We start from the raw sequence: 21,421 nt of genomic DNA on the forward strand, positions 1-21,421 counted from the left end.
AGCTAGAGGTCAAGTCTCAAGTCTTTTAGCTAGAGTCCAAGTCAAGTCTCAAGTCTTTTAGCTAGAGTCCAAGTCAAGTCTCAAGTTTTTTAGCTAGAGGTCAAGTCTCAAGTCTTTTAGCTAGAGTCCAAGTCAAGTCTCAAGTCTTTTAGCTAGAGTCCAAGTCAAGTCTTGAGTCTTTTAGCTAGAGTCCAAGTCAAGTCTCGAGTCTTTTAGCTAGAGTCCAAGTCAAGTCTCAAGTCTTTTAGCTAGAGTCCAAGTCAAGTCTCACGTCTTTGAGAGGCAACTCCAAGTCAAGTATTTTAGCTAGAGTCCAAGTCAAGTCTCTTATGGATGAGCGTTCTATCATCTGCTGCATGCCATCCAGTCTGCTTAGAACACTGCATAGCTCAAACTAAGGGATTCAAAGCATGTAGGCACTATTAGCATCCAGCATCAGCATTGATTAGTTAACATTAATATATTAATATACCTTTCCTTAATGTTAATACACACAAAGACAAAGATTGTTCACAAGTCCCAAATCTCAAGTCCAAGTCAAGTCTCAAGTCACTGTGTGTGTGACTTAAGTGCGACTCCAAGTCCAAGACAAGTCTCAAGTCCTCATCTCTGACACACATACAGTACACTTAAAAAGAGAGAACAGTGCACAAAATGGAGCTTCATTTGGGACAACTTTATTATGATATTGCCAAAGCTGTACATATTCTATAAATATTTTTTTCAAATACTGAAATACACCTGGCATCTCATTTCATGGAGTCCCTGTGTTTACAGCAGCAGGCTAGTGACAGGGAGGGAGGGGCTTAATAATCCCCTTTAAAAAGGTCTAACTCCAGCAGGGGGCGCTGTGTCCCGTTCCCAAAGCCAATTTGGAGATGCTTCTTCTCATTGAGCTCATTAATGTAACAACTAAAACAACAGCATCTTGTGACCATCCTGATCATTTCCTCCGCAGTTTAATTACTACAAAATAAAATCCACCGTGGACAACAAAATAAAGCATCTTCCAGTGATATAGCTGTATTGATATATTGCTGATCTGGGGGGGAACCGGTTCACTACATGATACACGCGCGCGCACACACACACACACACACACACACGCGCACACACACACACACCGTGAAAGTGCAATGGGACCAGATTCAACAGTTCTTCACTATTACAGAAACAACATTAATTAAGACATGGAGGAAACAACTACAGCAGGGCTGGACGGCAGTTGGGCTTAAACACGTTTTCCGAAGACAAACTCCAAACACAGTCATGTCACACTTAACTCATCATATTCACGTCAATCAATAAGCACTGTAGAAAAGAAATGTAGTCCTTCCTTACATTCATCACTCTGAAAAGCCAGCGAGACGGTTACTTGTTAAAACCTGGCTCTGGCAATGGCTAACTACTAGGTATTGCACATCTAGCGAATAAACAGTTTGTAACATTTTATTCTGAGAAATGTACAGCATATATATATATATATTAAATAAATACTATATATAGAAAATATATATAATATTTATTTGATTTTATCCTTATAATAATAACATGCAATTGATAACAGCAGACCACAGACAAGAAATTTTACAGTAGAACTAGAACAGTAATTGAGCCTCACAGGGCAAGCTAGGGCAAGAGAACACATCTTAAGACCACTCACAGTATTTTAGGGATCAAAACGGCGAAAACCCTCGACAAGCGTTTCCATGCGGCGCTCCGGTGCAGTGACCCGACTCCGCCAGATGGGGGCGGTGTTGAGGTTACCGGTGCAGTGTACAGTAGCGTTTCTCACAAACGGGACACACACCGGCACGACGAAGAGGGGGCTCTTCTAAATGTTTGGCCAGTTTTCAACTTGGACAGACTGGAACTTTACAGTAGCGCAGGAGAACGCACACAGTCGTTACGGAGTGTGTGTGTGTGTGTGTGGGGGGGGGGGGGAGTGGGCGAAGCTACTTCGTAGTGAATCTCGAGGCTGCGCGTGAAGACCTGCACGCACTTTGCGCCTCGTGACCGCGCCCCTCGCGCCCCGTAACCGTCACCGTAGCCACACACACGCCTCCTATCGTTGGGGACAGCTGGGTCTTGGCAGCGGGAACACTAGAGGACCACGCTCGGGGGACTGGTTTCTCCCCCGGGTTAAGGAGCAGGTAAACGCATAGCTAGCCGGTATGGCCCTTTAGGACCGTGGCGGTGAGGGTTCGGAAGCATTTTTTTTTTACATGATAACCACAGACCAGGGTCAAATACATCTACACACACAGGGGGTCTAGGGAGGGTCTTTTCTTGCGCTGTACATACAACAGGATAAAGGAGCAAAGGGTGTGTGCTTAGAAGAGGTTAGGGATTGTCAGAAGTCTAACAGAACTGAGATGCCGCTGCAAGTAGAGAAGCACACCGCAGGCGGGCAGGTGGGCGGGCGGGCGGGGGTGGATGGGGGCGGGTGGGGGTGGATGGGGGCGGGGCGTCGACTAGCTGGGAAGGGGTCTCGGCGACAGGAGCTTGGACTTGCCTTCCGCCTCCTTCCCCTTCACCGCCGCCACGTAGGAGAAGAGGCAGAGGACCGAGTAACAGATCTGATGTGCCTGTGGGAGGAAAAGATGGCCGTGAGGAGAGAGAGAAGTCTGGGCACTTAACTGTTCCACAGGCATGATGACGTTACGTCTGCGTACGTTACTGGGGCGGAGCGGGCGCGGGCGGGGGGGGGGACATGGAACCAAGCTCACTTTTGATGTTTGACCCAGTCTCCAACAGAGCAGTTTGCATAATGCATGTGTTCAATTTGCCCTTTGGGACACTAATAAACTTGAACTTGAACTTCTTGCCACTGGCATTTCAAGTGTGCCAAAAATTTTGCATTCAGTCATTAAGTTGTCCGTAGTCGGCACTAAATTTGATGGCGGTTGCGAGGTCTTTTAGCGATTTCTTGCTACTGTAACCTCATGTATTAGCACCAGTTAAATGATGGATTGCGCCAAAATCACCTGTGTCTCCGGTAGATGCCGTAGCTCTGTTCAGTGCACATGTTAACGCTTAGCATACAATATGTTTGGATAACACATGTTAACGCTTAACATACAATGTTTGGATAACACTAGTAGTTGCCTTGGGTTACTAAACTATGAGGAGAAACCTTAGACGGTTTTCTCATAATTGTGTTGCTAGGGGACAGTTTGGTTGCTAGGGGACAGTTTGGAACCTTGCTTATGTCCCGTCAGTTATTGTACTAGCAAACACCGCAACAGGAAGTAAGCTGGGGCACATTTAGAATGTTTATGTTGTCGAGTTGAAACAAGTCTATATTCATCCAAAATGTGGTTGGCCTGTAGATTTGTAACTTCTGAAAACAAAATCTCAATGTCCATCATTAGTGACCTGTGATATAATTCATACTTACTAATACTTTACTAACTTTGCTCACTTCCTGTGTAGCAGAATCAGAGTAACTTTATTGATCCGCGAGGGGAAATGGAGTCAACAAAACAAGTTACACTCAAAGTCTTTTGGAAAGAGAGAACGCTTGTGTCGTCTTTTGAAAGTAGTTCTAATAAGTTCACTTTAATTCTTTCAATGGCAGGTCCAGCAGAGCTGCTACAAGTTCTTATTTTCTCATTCTAAATATAATGCTAGTCGCCGGCTATGATTACTTATCGACCCGTATGCTGAAGCGCTAACATGAGTAGCTATCTGCTATCACAGCTAGCTTGCATACGACCCGTATGCTGAAGCGCTAACATGAGTAGCTATCTGCTATCACAGCTAGCTTGCGGACTCAGAGAGATGATTTGGAGCCAATCCGGGTCAGACGACCAACGGGTCAAACTCATAAAAAGTCCGAGCAGTCTTTTAATCAGAATACAGAGGCAGGCAACTGGCAATTCCTCAGTGTCGAGTGCTTCCTTGGAGATAGGGCCTTCCGTTTTCAAACTCAAAAGACCCTTTTCACGGGGGGCATTTTGTGTCGAAAAGGCAGAATAAACACAGGTGCAAGCAAAACACTAATGAGAGTTTCCAAATTTCAATCATGGACGTTTGAAACCCTCATTAGTGTTCTGCTGTGTTTACCCGGCCTTTTCGACACAGAATGGCCCCCGTGAAAAGGGTCTATACCATGGCTGAATCAGAGCATACCTCCAAAGTGGCGTCTGCCATGCATTTCAGATGCCAAAGTCAAACACTGTGAGGCACATTTTCTGCTGTGCACCACCTGGTGGCGATCACATGCGCTGGCATAGCATTTAGTGCGGCGGAGGAACAGAGGACTCACCATGGGGGTCTTGTACTTGTGGATCACCACTTCTTTAGTTTCAGGAACTATGCCGGTGCAAGAGACAAAACACACAATTCAAAGGCAGCAGGAACCCCAAACGAGGTCGAGCTAGGGCTCGCAGGGGGGGTGTGTGTTATGTAATGCACGTTATAACCAGTGTTGGGGGTAACTCATTACAAAAGTAGCATATTACATGTAATAGATTACTTTTAGCAGTAACTCAGTCATATAACTTATTACTGTACCAATAGGATTTCAGTGATATTATACCAGTTGCTTTGTCAGGTAACGGAAGTTACACATTTAGTTCAATTTTATTTTTTCAAAGCACATATTTAAATAAAGATACAATGCTTTCTTAATCAAATTGTGTGCTTTTATGCAAATAGCCACTATAGATGACAATAACAAAGGAAAAGGATAACATTTAGAATTTTGGACAGTTTACACTGACTTCAAGACGGGTGACATTTTTTTTCGGGATGGTCCCGGGGCGGCGATGTCATTCTGCTACTGCTGTTATTTTGGTGAAAGTAATGCAATAAAGTAGTGTAATAAGTAACGAGTTACTCTACACAGACAGTAATAATGCAAAGTAACATATTACTTTCAAATGAAAGTAACTAGTAATATGTAGTATATTACATTTTGAAAGTAACTTGCCCAACACTGATTATAACAAGGTGCAGAATGAGCTGTGGGCCAGGAGAGTCCCCCCCACAACAGTCAGCATCACATTTAGCATCAGATCAGAGATCAGATCAGAGAGGAGGATGGGGACAATAACGGTGCCTCTTCTACATTAATACAAATACAATAGCTAATGAAGAGGTTAAACCCTTTATATGGCAAAACCATTTCAATGTGAGCAGCAGGTGATTGTTGGTGAGAGGGACAATCGTGGCCCACGGAAAAGGACAAATAAAAACACAAATGGCTTAACAAGAGACTGCACATGTTGTGGAGTTTCAAATACTACAAAAAATGATAATACGGTAATAAAAAACAAGGACAACCTCTTCCCCCGAATGAATTGAAAGGTTAAAGACGTCACAGAAGCTAACAGAGGTCCAAATCCTTTGACCCAGGACCATGTCACTGTCCATGGGACAGATTGACTTTTCATTAGTAACTGTGAACCCATAGCATAATAGAGGCGGGGCTGAGGTCAGGACAGGTGAGAGGAAAGGGGGGGGGGGGGGGACTGCACCCCCCCCCCAAAACAGTCCCACAAAACAGTCCACTTGCCGGGGGCGCCAAGGCAGACTGTCAAAGCATGAGGGGCGCGAGAGATGGGGTCTGGGGGTGATTTCCAAACAAAGAGCCGGTTATGGAGGAAGCAGAGGAAGACTCGAGGCGACATGGTGACAGTAAAGAAAGAGTTCTGCCAAAGTAATGGAGGGACTGACAGAGGTATATTCTACAGAGGACCAATTGAAGAAGAAAGGAGAAAGATGACAACACTTTACCTGCTGGAGAATGAAGGTTTTCATAGTGGCAAAGATGAGGGCAACATTACAAAAACAGCACATATACTGTAGACACGGCAGTAACCCAGCCCGGCACTGAGATGGACGTGCTAGTCCCGTCAAGGTTCCCTAACAAGACCCAGCCTGGCACTGAGATGGACGTGCTAGTCCCGTCAAGGTTCCCTAACAAGACCCAGCCTGGCACTGAGGTGGACGTGCTAGTCCCGTCAAGGTTCCCTCACAAGACCCAGCCTGGCACTGAGATGGACGTGCTAGTCCCGTCAAGGTTCCCTAACAAGACCCACCCTAACAAGACCCAGCCTGGCACTGAGATGGACGTGCTAGTCCCGTCAAGGTTCCCTAACAAGACCCAGCCTGGCATTGAGATGGACGGACTAGTCCCGTCAAGGTTCCCTAACAAGACCCAGCCTGGCACTGAGATGGACGTGCTAGTCCCGTCAAGGTTCCCTAACAAGACCCAGCCTGGCACTGAGATGGACGTGCTAGTCCCGTCAAGGTTCCCTAACAAGTCTCAACCTCTATGAACCAGATGCAGCAGCTTCTCATATGTGGTTTCTTCCTAAGCATCAGAAATGGTGCACTAACCTTTCCAGACCCTTTCCTACAGTAGTACAGTCTCACTACAAACACCACACAGTGGTTTCAGTACACCAGTCAACCCAAACTAAGCTACATGCTAACTTAGCATAGCTTTTGTTCTACTTTCCCTACTCAATACAGATGACTGCAGACCACCCCACTAACATAGAATCAGTTAAAAAATATAATAACAATAATAATAATAAAATCAAAAGAATAAAAAAAAAAAGAGTAGGCTTCATGCTTGTGCTTTTGACTGCTCTGACTAAGTCTCTCCACAATTCTGTCCCTCCACTACCAACAAGAGGCTGGGAAAATTTGGCTACAGGAGGTTAAAATTTAAAAATTCCCAAGATGCCAAGAAGAGCCTCTGAAGAATTCATTGCTCACTTGAAATGACTACTGCCATCTAGTGGCTTAAACTGAACCCATATGAACTCTTGTGAATCACTTTGCCATGAAGCTGAGTTACTGCCGTGCCGAGTACAGGCCTAGAATCAATAGATGGTGTATTTACCAAATTCCTCCAGGACAAAGACTCCCTTCACTGTATTGCACTTTTTAATGTGACTCAGCTCTATGAAAACCTAAAACAAACAAAAAACAAACAAAAACAAAGACAGAACATTATTAACTCAACAACACTTCATATTAAAAAAAAATAAAAGAATAAGCATGGTAAATCTGTTTTTATTCAGTATGACAGGTAAAATAAGACAACTGCACATGGAATGCAAGCTTTTAACTGCTAACAAAAGAAACAAGCACACTATGGGAAGTTTCCATGATCAAACGCATACATGGGCAGGGGTTAAATGAGTAGAAATGCATTGTAACGTTTAGTCAAAGGATGAGTTGTACATTCAAATCAATTCAAGATGACTTGTCTCATGAGTAAACTATTATCGGTAAATGGAACTACTAGTAATTGGAAGATATTTCTATTTGGATGTCAACAGCAAAAAGGTCGCTGCTGGATACCGCAATGTTTCTCTTTTTTGTATTTATGCTCAATGATATGTAATATGGCCCATATAATGCATACATGGAATTTCCATCTAAAAAAAAACGCAGACAAAGACACAAAAGTAGATTTGCCAGACAGCTACAAACAGTCAAAAGAAAAAAGAAAAAGGAAACCCAATAAAAATGTGTAACCCTAATAAAGCAAACACAGCAGAGGTGTGTGTACCTTCCGCTCCTTGCAGGGGGAGAGAGCATGGGAGAGAAATGATTTGGATTATTATCGGACACAAGAGCACAAACACTCGCCGGGCACTAACCACACCTCGTACAGATTTACGGCACTAACCACACCTCGTACAGATTTACGGCACTAACCACACCTCGTACTACCACACCCCCGTCACAAGAGAATCAGTCCCAGACTAGAAACTAGGGGGGGGGGGGGGGGGGGGGGGAGACTAGATGTTTGACTAGGGTTTTGAGAGCTGGATTCACCTGTCTTTTTCTTTGGACTTTGGAACATCTCCAGCCAGCCTCCCAGGGCCCCTCCATGCCTCCTCCTCCAGCAACAAGGGCTGGCACCAACACCACTTTACCATGAGGCCGCTCACTGCCGTTACAGTAACGTCACACTACTGTACCAAGCGGGATGTCACCTCCGACACCATCAATCAACCACTGGCCCAGCACCAGACCCACACCGCGCACTCGTCTCACAGCCATAGGTGGCCGCTCGCTAGGGCATCAGCTACAATTCCCAGCCAGGAGTTTCATGGGACAAAATTAGGCAAACTACGGTAACCTAAACAGCTCAACTGGCACTGTGAGATGAGAAAGACCACATCTCCACATGAACTCTCAAATCTGATGCATTATTAAGCTCAACATGATCAAAATGATTCCAATTATCGCCGGTATGGCCAAATGCTCTTCCAATACGACCGGTATATGTACGACGGCCGGGAAGAGTCTTTGTCAAATAGTGCCGGGTTCCTCTGAACTTCTGTAATCAGTTCCTCGGCAAGCAATGCCATGAATGCAGTGAACTAACAAATGATCCACCCGTGTAGAAATGTATTGTGATTTCTTGAAGATGTTCAATTGTTGTCAGTCTCTACATCTCTATCCCCCCCCCCCCCCCCCCCCCCCCAAAAAAAAAAAAAAAAAAAATCACTCAGACTCACTCTCTCATCTTGGGAGATCTGACCTGAGTAAAATACGTCAGTTCACACCTGGCATTAGAATATGTGTCCCCACATGGGTCTGGGGTATCCAGATCTCACTTCCCCGCTCTATATGCAAATAAAGACATCTGCATCCAGTGTGTCTTGTGCGCTTCTCTCTTGTTACTGTGCAGTTGAAATTCTGATCATAGAAAAGTCTCCATATTTCTTGAGATGACCAATGCGGCCGGTAACGTTACAGAATTCGGGATCTCCGCAGCTGCAGTGTGCTTTTAATGAGCCATATAGGCGAACAAAATAATTTTCTTAATAATTGTACAAATTTAAAAATTTAGCCATTTCAAAGGAAAATAGTTTGTCAGTCTGCAGAATAACCTAATAACATGGTGAATATATAACTGCTTTTGCAATATTATTAAATGAGACGTTTCATTCAAGTTTCATAGCCTAATCTATTGAAAAATAAATGTGTTGTTGATGTTGCTGTTGATTAGTATTTACTTTGAGCTTAGAGGATTAATCAACGTTATAGGAGAGAGTTGTATGTTGTCATTGAGCCATGATTTCCCTTGTTATGCAGAGAAGGTCAGTAGAGAAGGTGGTCCTTAAAGTGTCCGAGGTCGGATCGCTGTTCAGACACACACATGAACGGGAGCCGATGCGAGTCAGCCCACCTCCGAAGGTGGCCTGAGGCGGTCGGATTTCAATGTGCATCGGGTGCGTTCAGACCTGTACTTTACTGAGATCGGAGCGCCAAAGATCGGAGCTGAGCCAGTGCAAGGTCTGAACGGGCTCCAAAAGAGGAGCATCCAAATGGATTGTAGAAGGTGTTTTAGAGCTGCAGGTAATCTTTGGTCCATGAATCAAGTCATTTGTGAAAACCTTTCATCATACTCAAACTCGATAAATCCTGTCCAATGACATACACATTTTTAACAAGCAATTTCTTTAAAGATCTAAAAAAAAAATGAATGAAAACCTTGCCATGCTACGAATCACAGTTTCAATCGCAGCTGCAATATTCTGTCAAATAATGCAACTAAAGCTACAACTAAAACGGAACTGCATAGGTTGACATTGCTCTTTGATAACAGCTGTCGCCACTTATTTTATGTCCAATATATTAACAGCAACAGGACCTTGCTAATGATCTTTCCTCGTGGTCACTTTTTAACGGTCCTGAACTTGCGAAACATGGCCAACAGAACAGGGCCCAGATCTCCAATGCTCACTAGCGTAATGATGAAGATGTTCAGTAAAACACAGGAGTATGTTCAAGGCTCCAAACTTTAAAAAAAATGAAAAAAGGTGCTATGATAAAATAGCCAATTATTAATGAAAAGTCTTCGAGGTCTTCTGTCTTACCGGTGACGTTTAACACACACACACACACACACACCAACACTTTAGCATTTCCTCCCAACATAGATGAACATAAGGTTTTGGGCGCCACGAATATCAAACAGAAATTTGTGTGGAAGGATGTGTTCATCTGAAACACATGCACCCAGACTGACGGACGCACACACACACACACACACATACACGCACACACACACACACACACACACACACACACGCACGCACACAATGATACTGAGTAAAGCAAATCAAAAAAAGCAATAGCACAAACCTCTTCCTCTAACTTCCAAAAACCAACAACAAATTCAGTATAAAACTACGTGTTTTTTTCCCTCAATTGTAATTGGCCAATTCCCCCTGCTGTCCCAGTCGTTGCTCCGCCCCCTCTGCCGATCTGCGGAGAGTTGTAGACTAGCACCATGCTTCCTCCGATACACGTGCAGTCGCCAGCCCGCTTCTATTCACCCGACAGGCGAGGAGTTTCACCGGCAGGACGTAGCGCGTGGGAGGATCACACTTTTGCCCCCCGGTTCCCCCCCCCCCCCTCCCCGGGCAGACACCCCCGACCGACCAGAGGAGGCACTAGAGCACCAGTCTGACCAGTACGTCTTGAATACGGAATGGAAAATCGTACACATTTTGTCATCATTAGCCACTGTGACATGATTTCATGTGGACTTTAGAGGAAGAGAGACACAAGATGCGAGGAAACGATAAGAGAGACAAATGGGAGAGACAAGCGGGGGGGGGATGAGCGGAGGGAGGGAGGGTTGAGAAGGGGGCGGAGTTAGAGGGATTCTGGTCATCATGCCCCTGTCTGTGTGAGGTGCACAGCGCTGGTTGGCTAGTGCGCTGGCCTCCTACCTGGCTGTGCATGAATTTGAGGTTGATTCCTTCCAGTGTGACCTGCAGCAGGCCACCTTCACCAGTTTTCATGTCCTGGACCGGGAACTCTCCGCCCAGCTCCGGACCTGGGGGAAGGAAACCCGAGTTAGGCGCTAGCGTCTTTGAGTACTTAAAAAAGTGCTATATAAGTCCTATCTTCTATTATCATTATTATTATTATTATTATTATTATTATTATTAGGAAGGATACCAAGTCTGCAACTAGCCGCTTTGCCATTCATCTCAATAGTCAAAGTACACACAATTATTACAAAACAAGCAATCTAGACAACCTGCGTTACGCACGACTGGGGATGTGACAAACAACGTAGCAATTGTTTAGCTACGTCAAGCTTGAGAATACTTGAGGATGTTTTGAATGATGTTGAAATGAGATGAAACCTTTAAAAAAAAAAATCAAGAAAAATCAAGATTGCAGCCACCAACACAGTCAGAAGTTCCATCAGAAGCAGCTACAGCATACCCATAATGTCATTCTTGAGAAAAGTCTGCAAGGTCTCGTAAGAAACGTTTAACCTTTTGCTGGATAGTCATTTTGGACAAAAAATATCTTTGATATTGATGTGAAATAGGACATACACAAAGCATGCACGCACGCACGCACGCACGCACGCACGCAAACACACACACACACACACACACACTTATTCCATACCTGGTTTAATGCTCTGCTGTCTAGCAGCAGCTCTTTCCATACTATCTTTCACACAGTAGTAGAGTTCACGACACTGGAATGCAGAGAGGAAACCAGGTTGTAAAGCATGTTGTAAAGCAGGCTGTGTTACTGTGACGTACCACTAGAGTGGATTTACAATTGTGGCATGCACACGGATAGCGATCGGGAACCTTTTTGGTATAGAACTTGTTGAGCTGCGTCTCCTGGCCGTTGCGTCTCCAGAGACACAGCACCTTGGTCTTGGGGCAGTAGGTCATGTTGATCAGCTTCTCGTACCACCAGCGCTCGTAAACGGTGCCGATGTTGCTGCGCAGGACTATGCAGTCGTCGCACACCTGTGGAGGAGTCGTCGAGGGAGGGTTATTCCTCCGCACAAAGCGCGACATGCTCGAGATGGAAACTCATATCTGCCAACATTAGGCTGTGAAAAAGAGGGTGATTTCCTGGGGTACCCATGATAGAACCCATCTTAAATTCTGATATTTTGAGGTGAGAGGTCTAGGGCGACCCCTTTGAAAATGGTTTTTCCCGTCGTTAACATTTGAAGCATCATTTGGCCCCGTTTCCGACAAGCTAGCATGAGAAGGTTGGTACCAATGGATGCCTTACGGTTACCCGACTCTGCCAGATGGGGGCGCTATTTTGTTAGCCTTACAGTAGGTCATCTCATTTCATATGTTACCAGAAACTTCACTCTGGCTTACAAACTAAGCCCACTACAGCCTCTGAATGAAAAACGGGAAATCACTTCGAAATCGGGAGCACAGCCGGAGAAAGGGGTTGAAAATCGGGAGACTCTCGCATAAATCGGGATTGTTGGCAGGTATGCAAACTTGAGGGAAGTTTCCAGATATTCCGATTCCATTTCCTGATTTAGTTTCAAGTGAAGCATTTGCCTACCTCCATGAAGAAGATGTCGCCTGTGGTATCAGTGCCAGCATGCACAACAAATGTCTGCTTCTTGATGTGGCGACTCCCACTGGGCCTGATGGAGAGCTCACGGCCGTTCTGAAAGAGGCCACAGAACGATGCACAATTCCTTCAATTAAACTAGCCAGTTGACATTAGAGCCCGACCGATACTGGATTTTTGAGGCCGATGCCGATATTGGGGAGTAAAACATGTCCGATATCGATATATCGGCCGATAGTTATATTATATAATACATATTATAAAATGGCTCTCTCAAATCAAGCAATCTGATTGGTTCACAGCCATTGTATAATTCCAGTAACCGAGTTCAATAACCCATGGCTATGGGTTATTGGTTGCCATGGCAACTCTCTTACTAAAAGGCAGCGCTGCACTCGAGCCAAACAGCTTTCTCCTGATCTGCTGTATGGAGGGTCACTAGTCGGACGCATGATGGCGCAACTCTCTTACTAAAAGTACCTCAAAAACAAAATGGCGGAGACAGCTTTTCAGATCCTTGTGAATCGATCTTCGCTTATAACTTTACTAATACTTCACAGAAAATGATGTTTTGTACAAGAATAGACGCGGGCTAATGTCTTAACCCCTCTCTCGCGCGCCCTCACTCTTAACCCCGCATTTCTAAATAAGACGTAACGTTACTTGGTGTGGGCATATGGCTCTGGTGTCGGGCTTTGTAAAAAGTCCAGGCAAGCGCCAGGATTGGCCAATGTCGACTTCAGTCTCCAGAACGATCCAATCAAATCACCCGCACGTCTATCTTCTTGCTAGAGGTCCCGCCTTACAGTAGTGTTTCAACTGACTCTCAGAATACCATGCCAGTCGGACTTATAGTGTTATTGTTATTATATTATTATACTTGGAACCCTTTTATAAAAGCAATATAGCACTCGAGCAGCGTGTGTTGTGGAATATATCCCCCTGCTCAGTTGTTATCCCACTCGGCCTGCGGCCTCGTGGGATAACAACTGATCAGGGGGATATATTCACCACAACACACTTGCTCTCGTGATATATTGCTTAAATATATATTAAAAAGAATTGCAATCATCCCTCAAATATCAAACACTTGACAAAGCTGTGACTTGACATGACTTGAGATATGTAATGTAGGCAGGATATTTGGCAGCTTATCAATAAACTTCATTGTCCAAAATGACATCAATTGATGTCAATCAGTTGAAAGGGTCAACTTCACTGGGAATTTTATAATTATAAATAACTAGAAATACAATAAAAAAAAATATATAGAACAAATATAACATATAACTTGAGTTAAGAAAAAAGATCAAATATACACACAACATGCTGTCTATAACTTAAAAAATACAAAATAAAAAAATATCGCCCAACATATCGGCCGATACTGATATATCGGTTATTGGCCGATATCGGTCGATAATATCGGTGGACCGAGATATCGGTCGGACTCTACTTGACATGTTTGCTAACGGGACAGATATGTACCATTTGGGCCAGTTTGTCCAACAACTCATTGATCTCTTGGCTGTGTGTGAGGCCGACGTGGGACTTCCCCATCAAACGCCTCACTTTCTTCCGGACGTCATTTTTGGTCACCTGAACAGAGAGAAACAAGCGCCTTGATGAGCCACGGCAAAATGTGCAGGACAGAGGCCCATCATCTGACTGTACAAAGATCACAAGGACAAAGAGAGTGAGACATACTTTCATCATCAGCATGTAGGCAATCATATTATGCAACAGGGTGGACAGTAGCCTGTCCTCATCTTCCTCCAGACGCTTGCGGTCATGTTCCCCTAGTGACAAGTATCTGTAGTGAAGCAAATCCAACACAGAGAAACAAGGGAGTTTTTAGTCGTTCGAGATGCGGGGCTTGAGATAACTCAAGTTAGGATGAGAAAGTGGAAAGGCAAACATGTGAAGCTGAAAGCATGCTTTTAACCTTTCAATCATCTCCTGCGGGCCCTGGTCCATCCCCATGCCCTCGCGCTCCAGCATGACGGCGTCTAAGAAGGCGTCTTCCCAGAACTGGACCTGGTCCCACAGCGTGGAGCGCTCCTTACCTGGAGACAGCACACGTGTAGCTTAGCTTCCTAAATGTGCCAACACCAACACTTACATCAGCAACACAGTCAGCTGTGGTGCCACCCGACACATAGTGCAAATGACCATAATAGTCATAAACATACAAACCCAGGCCAAAAACTCAATGAGTAATTTAAATGCCCCTTACCTTCAGGCCAACTATCAACAATATATTACACACACACACAATTTCATACACACATTATGGACATAACTTAATGGCTTCTGTTGGCTATTTTGAACAGATAAAATGTCATATCATGGTAAGGGTGGGCAATGTGGCCAAAATCTCATATCAGATATTATCCTAATTCCCCATATGCACTGCAAAACTTGTCATTTTGGTTTGTTTGTTCAACTTCAACAAAAGGGATTGTAAAAAATATTTTGTTATTTCTAGTCTCAAGTGGTATACAAGCGCAGCATAGCTTTTGGTCTACTTGTCTCCTGAAACCTTCATTTCAAATGTTTGATAAGACTCATCCTCTGGTAGACCTCTTGCAAGCATTTGTATGTCTTTCTCAAATGACTTGTGTGTGATGCTGCCTTCAAGTGCTGCTCTTCATAAGCTCCTTCTTCCAAGTTCAAAAGTTTTGATTACTTGATAAACTTTCAAGTGCCTTGGGTTGGGAATAATACATCTGATGCTAATATTGTTCCGTTTGGTGGCTGCTGCTACTTTGTGCTGCATCAGCCTAATTAAAAGAGGGAATGTAAAGTGACGTTTTAGTTAAAAAAAATAACACAGTAATCAAATGCATCGCTTTTAACATGAGTCGTTGACACGGCTTCCATTATCTCCTTCCCTAAACGCCATCTTGCTAAATCAAGTATAGAAAATCCCAACATTCTCCATTCCTATTAACCACTGTGGCGGGCCATTTATGCGCACTCAACTCACAACTATGATATTTCCCACGGCACTTGAAGGCAACATGCGCTCAAAGAAGATGCTGAAGCAGGAAACGCTAAGCTAAGTTAAATGGAAAGTTACGCAGGAATAGCGAATACTAACAGCTATAGCAAAAGTAATGAATGAAAATTACGGTACACATGGATTGTAGACTATTGCATCATGATGGCCACAATCATGATTTTTTTTTTTTTACCAGTAACGATTAAGATTTTCTCATCGCCCACCCCTATCTCATGTTAAACACAGGAGGAAGGACAGAGAGAGATGTGAAATTCAGTGAATAAAAGCAAAAAAGCAGATCCTTCACAAACACAGACAGGACAGCTAGCCCGGGTGGACAACGGATGCACCCCACACACACATGAGAAAAGGCGCAGAGGCGAAAGGTTATAACCTGCCCTACTTAGAGAAAAGGTTTCCATGGCAGCATCCTCGAGTTGGTCCCACATGGAGCTTTTATCACGCCCTGGAGGGCGGTCCCAGGAGGCGCAGCGGGAGAGAAGAGGAGCAGGAGAGCGGAGGAGGGGGGTTAGGCCAAGAGGTGAGCAGGTTAATGGCAAAAACAAGAGAGCGAGCGAGCGAGCGAGGAGCCAGGACAAACAAGAGATGACCCAGGATCGTTTACTCACCACCTCATAGCCTACAGTACAGCTTGGCAATACGCTTAGAATGACATTTCCAGCGAAAATGTGTAAAGTAAAGTAAGTAAGGTCCCACTGATTGTCACACAATGTGTGAAATTTGTTCTCCGCATTTGACCCATCCCCTGGGGGAGCGGTGAGCAGCAGCAGCGCCGCGCTCGGGAATCACATGGTGATTTAACCCCCCAATTCCAACCCTTTGACGCTGAGTGCCAAGCAGGGAGGCAATGGGTCCCCTTTTTATAGTCTTTGGTATGACTCGGCCGGGGATCGAACTCACGACCTCCCAGTCTCAGGGCGGACACTCAGACCACAAGGCCACTGAGCTGGTTGTACGTTAGCACGATCAAGTAGGTCGAGCAATGACCCGTTTACTGTGACTTGTGATTGTGGGGGTGTGTGTCTGTTGAAATGTCATGTGTGTCATTTATTTCGCGTTTTGCTTTCACACGTGATATTTAGAGATACAGATTTAACTTGAGGAGTTAAATTTGATCATAAAACATACAAGTAAACATACAATTGATTAAAAGATCATCTTCAATGGTGGCAATCGCAACACAGCAAATCCTTCTACACAGTTTCTGAAGAGTAGAAAATGAAAAATAATCCTGCACTATGCATATGAATGTTCCCTGCTTATGACATCAGTATAATGTGTTAACTATATAAAGTGGGAACTAAAGTGATGTCCGCACACTCAACATGCTCCCCGGTAAGAGTTTATTGACGTTTCGATCTTACGATCTTCATCAGAAATTGAGATGTTTTGAGCTTATGATCTTGAAGATCACAAGATCGAAACGTCATCAGAATTTCTGATGACGATTGTAAGATCGAAACGTCAATCAACTCTGAGCAGGAGCATATTCGGTGTGCGGACATCACTTTATTTTTCAGGTTTATCGTTTATTTGCCCTGCACCTGACCCACTGAGCTGATGGGCCCTGCACCTGACCCACTGAGCGGATGTGCGTGCTCGACTTCCTTCTTCATTGAACTACACAGTATATAAAGTGGCACATACCTAGCAGGCCTTCGCAAAGGTATATCCTCATACTGATGTCCTCCATGGGCGGGGCAGGCGGTCCCTTCTGCACAGCCGGTGCCGGTTCCTTTGCACCTGGTTTCAGCTTGTGGGTCTTTCCCTGGGGAAAGAGACGCTCGTGTTAGCCGTGCCATAATCCAAACTGTTATTCACCTCACGTTACCCCACGCCCCAGAGTTGAATATTCTACGTCTCACTTCAAACGACTGGTAAACTTACAAACACAGAGCTGGTGGCTGGGTTGGTCTCGATCTCGCTGTCGGACAGCGTCCCCCTGGACTGGGCCAGATGAGGTGCCACCCGCCCTCCGAGCCCGTCTCCCGCGGTGCTGCTCAGGTCGCTGTCAGCTCCCAGGGTTTCTCCAGAGCTATTGCTTATCTGAGACAAGTCAGACATCCGGGTGTCAGAGCAATATAATGGAGATGTGGAGTGGGATCACTCGTCAAAAGTTTGGTCACACCTGATTGAAGGTACTATGAGTTTCATTATCTTAAAGCCATTTTCATCTAAAGGCGTAAGGCCCAATTATGCTCAACGTTAAATACCGATTATGCATGCGGACGAAGTCTTCTGTTGGTATGCTGCGTTCATTTCGTGCGTAATTTTGCACTTTGTTTTCTGAAAGTTTACTGCCACCCATTTATATTAATACGATTATTTCATACATTTTATGTCTTTATTATTAGTGAAAACCTTTAGAAATAAAGAAAAATGTGTGTCAAAACCTTTGCCCGGTAGTGTATAATGCACCTTTTAGTATTCATGTTCTTCATAGTCACACATTCTGTGCACAAAAATCTGTTTATGCTACTGTTTTCAATCCATAACCTAATAATACTAATTATGGTCCTCAAATGGAAGGTGCCACCAATGATTGGGGCAGAACAGACACACTTAACACGTTAACTGCCAACGACGTATTGATACGTCAAGCAGAATCCAACCGTTGACTGCCAGCGACGTATTGATACGTCAAAAAAATCGTTTTTTTTTTTTTGACGGTGGATCGTTGATCTGGCCCTTTTGCATCTTCTATTATACTGTTAGAGCCGCCGGGCGTGTGCAATCCATTCCGCCGACCCACTGAGTGGCGACGGTGCTCAGACTATTGAGTGTTGTTTGGCCAGAAACGCACGCATTCCAGCTGAGCTCAACCGAGGACCCAGAAGCGAACGAGCCTCATTCTCATACTGTAGGCGAAAACCTTTCACACGGGCGCACGGCGGTGGGGGGTTCCAAAGGTGGACTGGGTGGAAAGCACACTTTGAAGCGCGCAGCATAAAGCCTAGAGTCACACAAGGCTTCGTCAAAGCTCTCAACCGAAAATCCAAGAATGGATTAAGCCACATCCACGCTCGCCGACGAGGGGCCGCCAGAGAGGGAGGCTGCTGCTCACTGCTCAGACAGGCAGGAGAGACTGGCTTGTGACTGACAAACGCTGCTGAAATCCACCAGACACGCCCACGGAGGGAGGAGTTGTAAGGAGAGGGGGTGCGGGTGCTGCTATGGAGGAAATTACTGTTCAGAACTATATTGTTTATGTCTGATGTCTCACTGATGCCAAAAATAAATGGTTAAAGTGACTGTTTGATATTGAATTTCACAAAACTGCGATTATCTCATCTTTTTGTCTCAGACGCTGAAACCATGCTGTACTCAACGGCTAATATCTACATAACTACTAACTCTACAAACTAACTCTTTTAGACAGAGAAAGCACACATTCTATTAGTACTTTTGTGAACTTTGTGTTGACAAACTCCAAGCAGAAAATTATCCTTGGCTCTTGTAAAATGAGCCAGAATCCTCAAAAAAACCCTCTGGCAAAAGCTACCTACAGTAAAAAAAAAAGGCTGGCAGTGAATGTGTTAACGATAGGCTAAACCTGCCTCCCTCATTTTTTACTTTGATTTGATTTTTGTTCGATATTAGCGGAAAGGAACTGAAAGTGGATTTAAAATGCTGCAGGCCAAACATACGACCCTGGAACGTTAAGAGATTCTGCCGTAAAGTACTATTATGGAGTTAGAACAGATAAGAAGAGTGATGTGTATCATCTGTGTGCTGGTTGTGCCCTACCACTGTGCTGGCCTCAGAGTCCTGGCTGGCGCTCCTTGTCAGGATGGCCGGCTCAGAGCTCGCCACGGACTCTGTGTCACTCTTCTGCAAAGCCACAGAGAAGAGCAAAGAGTTCAGTAAGTCAAGAGGGTCAAAACAAAGTCAGGGGGATTCTGGTCACCTGCATCTTTGCTTCCAAAGTTGACTCAATCACAGTTTATGTCTCTAGGGCGCCAGAGGTGCAAGGCAGACATTTGTAGGAACCGAGGGGGGCAGTTTCGTTTCGTCGCACTGAGGCCAAAATGCACAAGTACCAAAAACTGCAGTTCCTCGAATGGCCACTTGAGGCTGGCTCCAAAAGGGAGTTGTTCCCCATTCAACCCCCATGTTAAAATGCCCGACTTTACAGCAGAAATAAACAGACTGCTTCAAAAAACAGTTGGGAGTCTCTAGAGGTAATTTCACCTTTCATTAAAACTGTAACGGGGCTGAGTTTTTATATAACTCACCCGTTTAGAGTAAAATAGACGGTAAAAAACAACAACTATTTTACAGGATGAAGTTAGGCGAGCCACCCAAACAGTCCAGCAGGCTGGTCCGGTGCTCACAGGAGAGGGCAATCTTCTTCGTCTTCATCAGAGTCATGACTCTGATGAAGACGCACTTGCGTCGAAACATTTGTTTTAAATAAAAAACCTTATCTACAATTGATCCGTGTGCTCCAGTGCCATACTTTAGTGATCTGAACTAAGGTTTCTCCTCCAAAAAAAGACTATGTTTTAGTCATGAGTGACAGGTTGCCTGTCCAGTGATCTCGCTGATCACGGACCAATAGCAGGCGGTACTGTGGCTCTGGGAAACCCCCCTCTCGTCCAAATATGGCAACAAATACACCACTTCTGGCTCTAAAAAGACGGCAGCGGCCAAAAACCGAGGCTTCCAAACCCGAGTCCACAAACCAAGGGGTGACATCACACTCACTACGTCCAACTTTTTTTTTTTTTACAGTGTATATAATAGTAGGAACAAACCTGAGATCCAGAGTTGACACTGAGGCCACTATCAGCACTGATGTGGGACTTCTTCTCGTCTGCGTCAGTCACCTCTGGACGCTGCTGCTTGCCTCCTTCTGACCCTGTGGGGACAGACGTGACTCTCAGCATGTTGTTATGAACATGTTCATAGATACTGAACTCTTACCTTCACTGTGCGTCGTCGCACCACTCAGAAGCCACCACAGTTACAACACTGATGCTGTCCATTTAAAGTGCCCACGCCTCCACATTAACACTTAACAGTTGTGACAAAGCAAAACATCTGTAAAAGCAAGTCATTGAATCTGTCTTTTCAAGAACTAAAAACCTTAAAATGCATCTAGGTTAAAAAAAAAAAAATCAATTAACAAAATTTTCAAAAATTCAAAATTCAATTAACTTTTTAAATGTTCAAAAGAGGTAAGAAAACCTGTTCTATTTCATGTCTACACAACTCCGTATGTAATACTTTACTTGTATAATAATACTAATACATAATACAATAACTAACACATAAAGTAAGCTTCGGAGAGCACATACTGTAGAGAAGTGACAAAGGGGCAAGCAGAGAGTGCGATAAAGTTGGGAACAAATTACAGATGACAACAAAAACTGCAAGAGCGCGACAGTAAATCTGAGTTAATGCTGCAAATGTGGCCCAAGTTACACAAAAAAGACAAACACAGGCAGTTAGGCATGCAGACATACTGATGGACAGTCAAGATAAGGAGACCTTTTCTGTTTGTCATCTGCGCTTTTTTGTATTCCTCCCATTTGTTACTTTAGGTATCACCTTCTGTGGTGTAGATATGGTGTCTTGGCGGATGCTTCCATTTTCTCGCCAATTGTACTTGGCTAATTCCCCCTGCCGCCCCACCCCCTCTGCCAATCTGGGGAGAGCCGTAGACACACACACACGCTTCCTCCGATACATGTGCAGTTACCAGCGGCTTCTTTACAACCTGACAGCGGGGAGCTTCACCGGCAGGACGTAGCACGTGGGAGGATCACGCTATTCCCACCAGTTCCCTTCCGCCCCGAACAGGCGCCCCCGACCGACCAGAGGAGGCGCAAGTGCAGCGACCAGGAGGACACACACCCTCATTCCGGCTTCCCACCCGCAGACACAGCCAATCGTGCCTGTATGGACGCCCCGACCAAGCCGGAGGTAACACGGGAGCGCGAACCTGCGACCCTCGTGTTGGTAGGCAGGGAATCTACCGCTGCACTGCTCAAGACCTTCTTGATTTTCAGTTCTTTGCAGCATTTTGCAAAAAATGTTAATGAA

The 21,421-nt window shown here is 44.8% G+C and overlaps 1 protein-coding gene across 2 annotated transcripts in view; it reads right to left on the minus strand.

Annotated features, from left to right (window-relative positions):
- Positions 1-673: 673 nt before the first annotated feature.
- The window catches only part of madd (MAP-kinase activating death domain), a 75,923-nt gene continuing 55,175 nt past the window's right edge, over positions 674-21,421 (minus strand). For both annotated transcript variants that reach the window (XM_083653105.1, XM_083653104.1), the window contains 14 exons: positions 20,131-20,234; positions 19,121-19,204; positions 17,261-17,419; positions 17,021-17,141; positions 14,294-14,414; positions 14,056-14,161; positions 13,837-13,947; positions 12,337-12,444; positions 11,607-11,771; positions 11,416-11,488; positions 10,719-10,825; positions 6,860-6,929; positions 4,271-4,317; positions 674-2,588 (listed from right to left, as the gene is read on the minus strand). In XM_083653105.1, the coding sequence (XP_083509231.1) occupies positions 2,475-2,588; positions 4,271-4,317; positions 6,860-6,929; positions 10,719-10,825; positions 11,416-11,488; positions 11,607-11,771; positions 12,337-12,444; positions 13,837-13,947; positions 14,056-14,161; positions 14,294-14,414; positions 17,021-17,141; positions 17,261-17,419; positions 19,121-19,204; positions 20,131-20,234 (1,490 nt within the window). In that variant the 3' untranslated portion in view covers positions 674-2,474. The remainder of the gene's footprint in view (positions 2,589-4,270; positions 4,318-6,859; positions 6,930-10,718; positions 10,826-11,415; positions 11,489-11,606; positions 11,772-12,336; positions 12,445-13,836; positions 13,948-14,055; positions 14,162-14,293; positions 14,415-17,020; positions 17,142-17,260; positions 17,420-19,120; positions 19,205-20,130; positions 20,235-21,421) is intronic.

This window comes from Poromitra crassiceps, assembly GCF_964638095.1.
Source record: "Poromitra crassiceps genome assembly, chromosome: 16".
Classification (NCBI taxonomy): Eukaryota; Metazoa; Chordata; class Actinopteri; order Beryciformes; family Melamphaidae; genus Poromitra; species Poromitra crassiceps.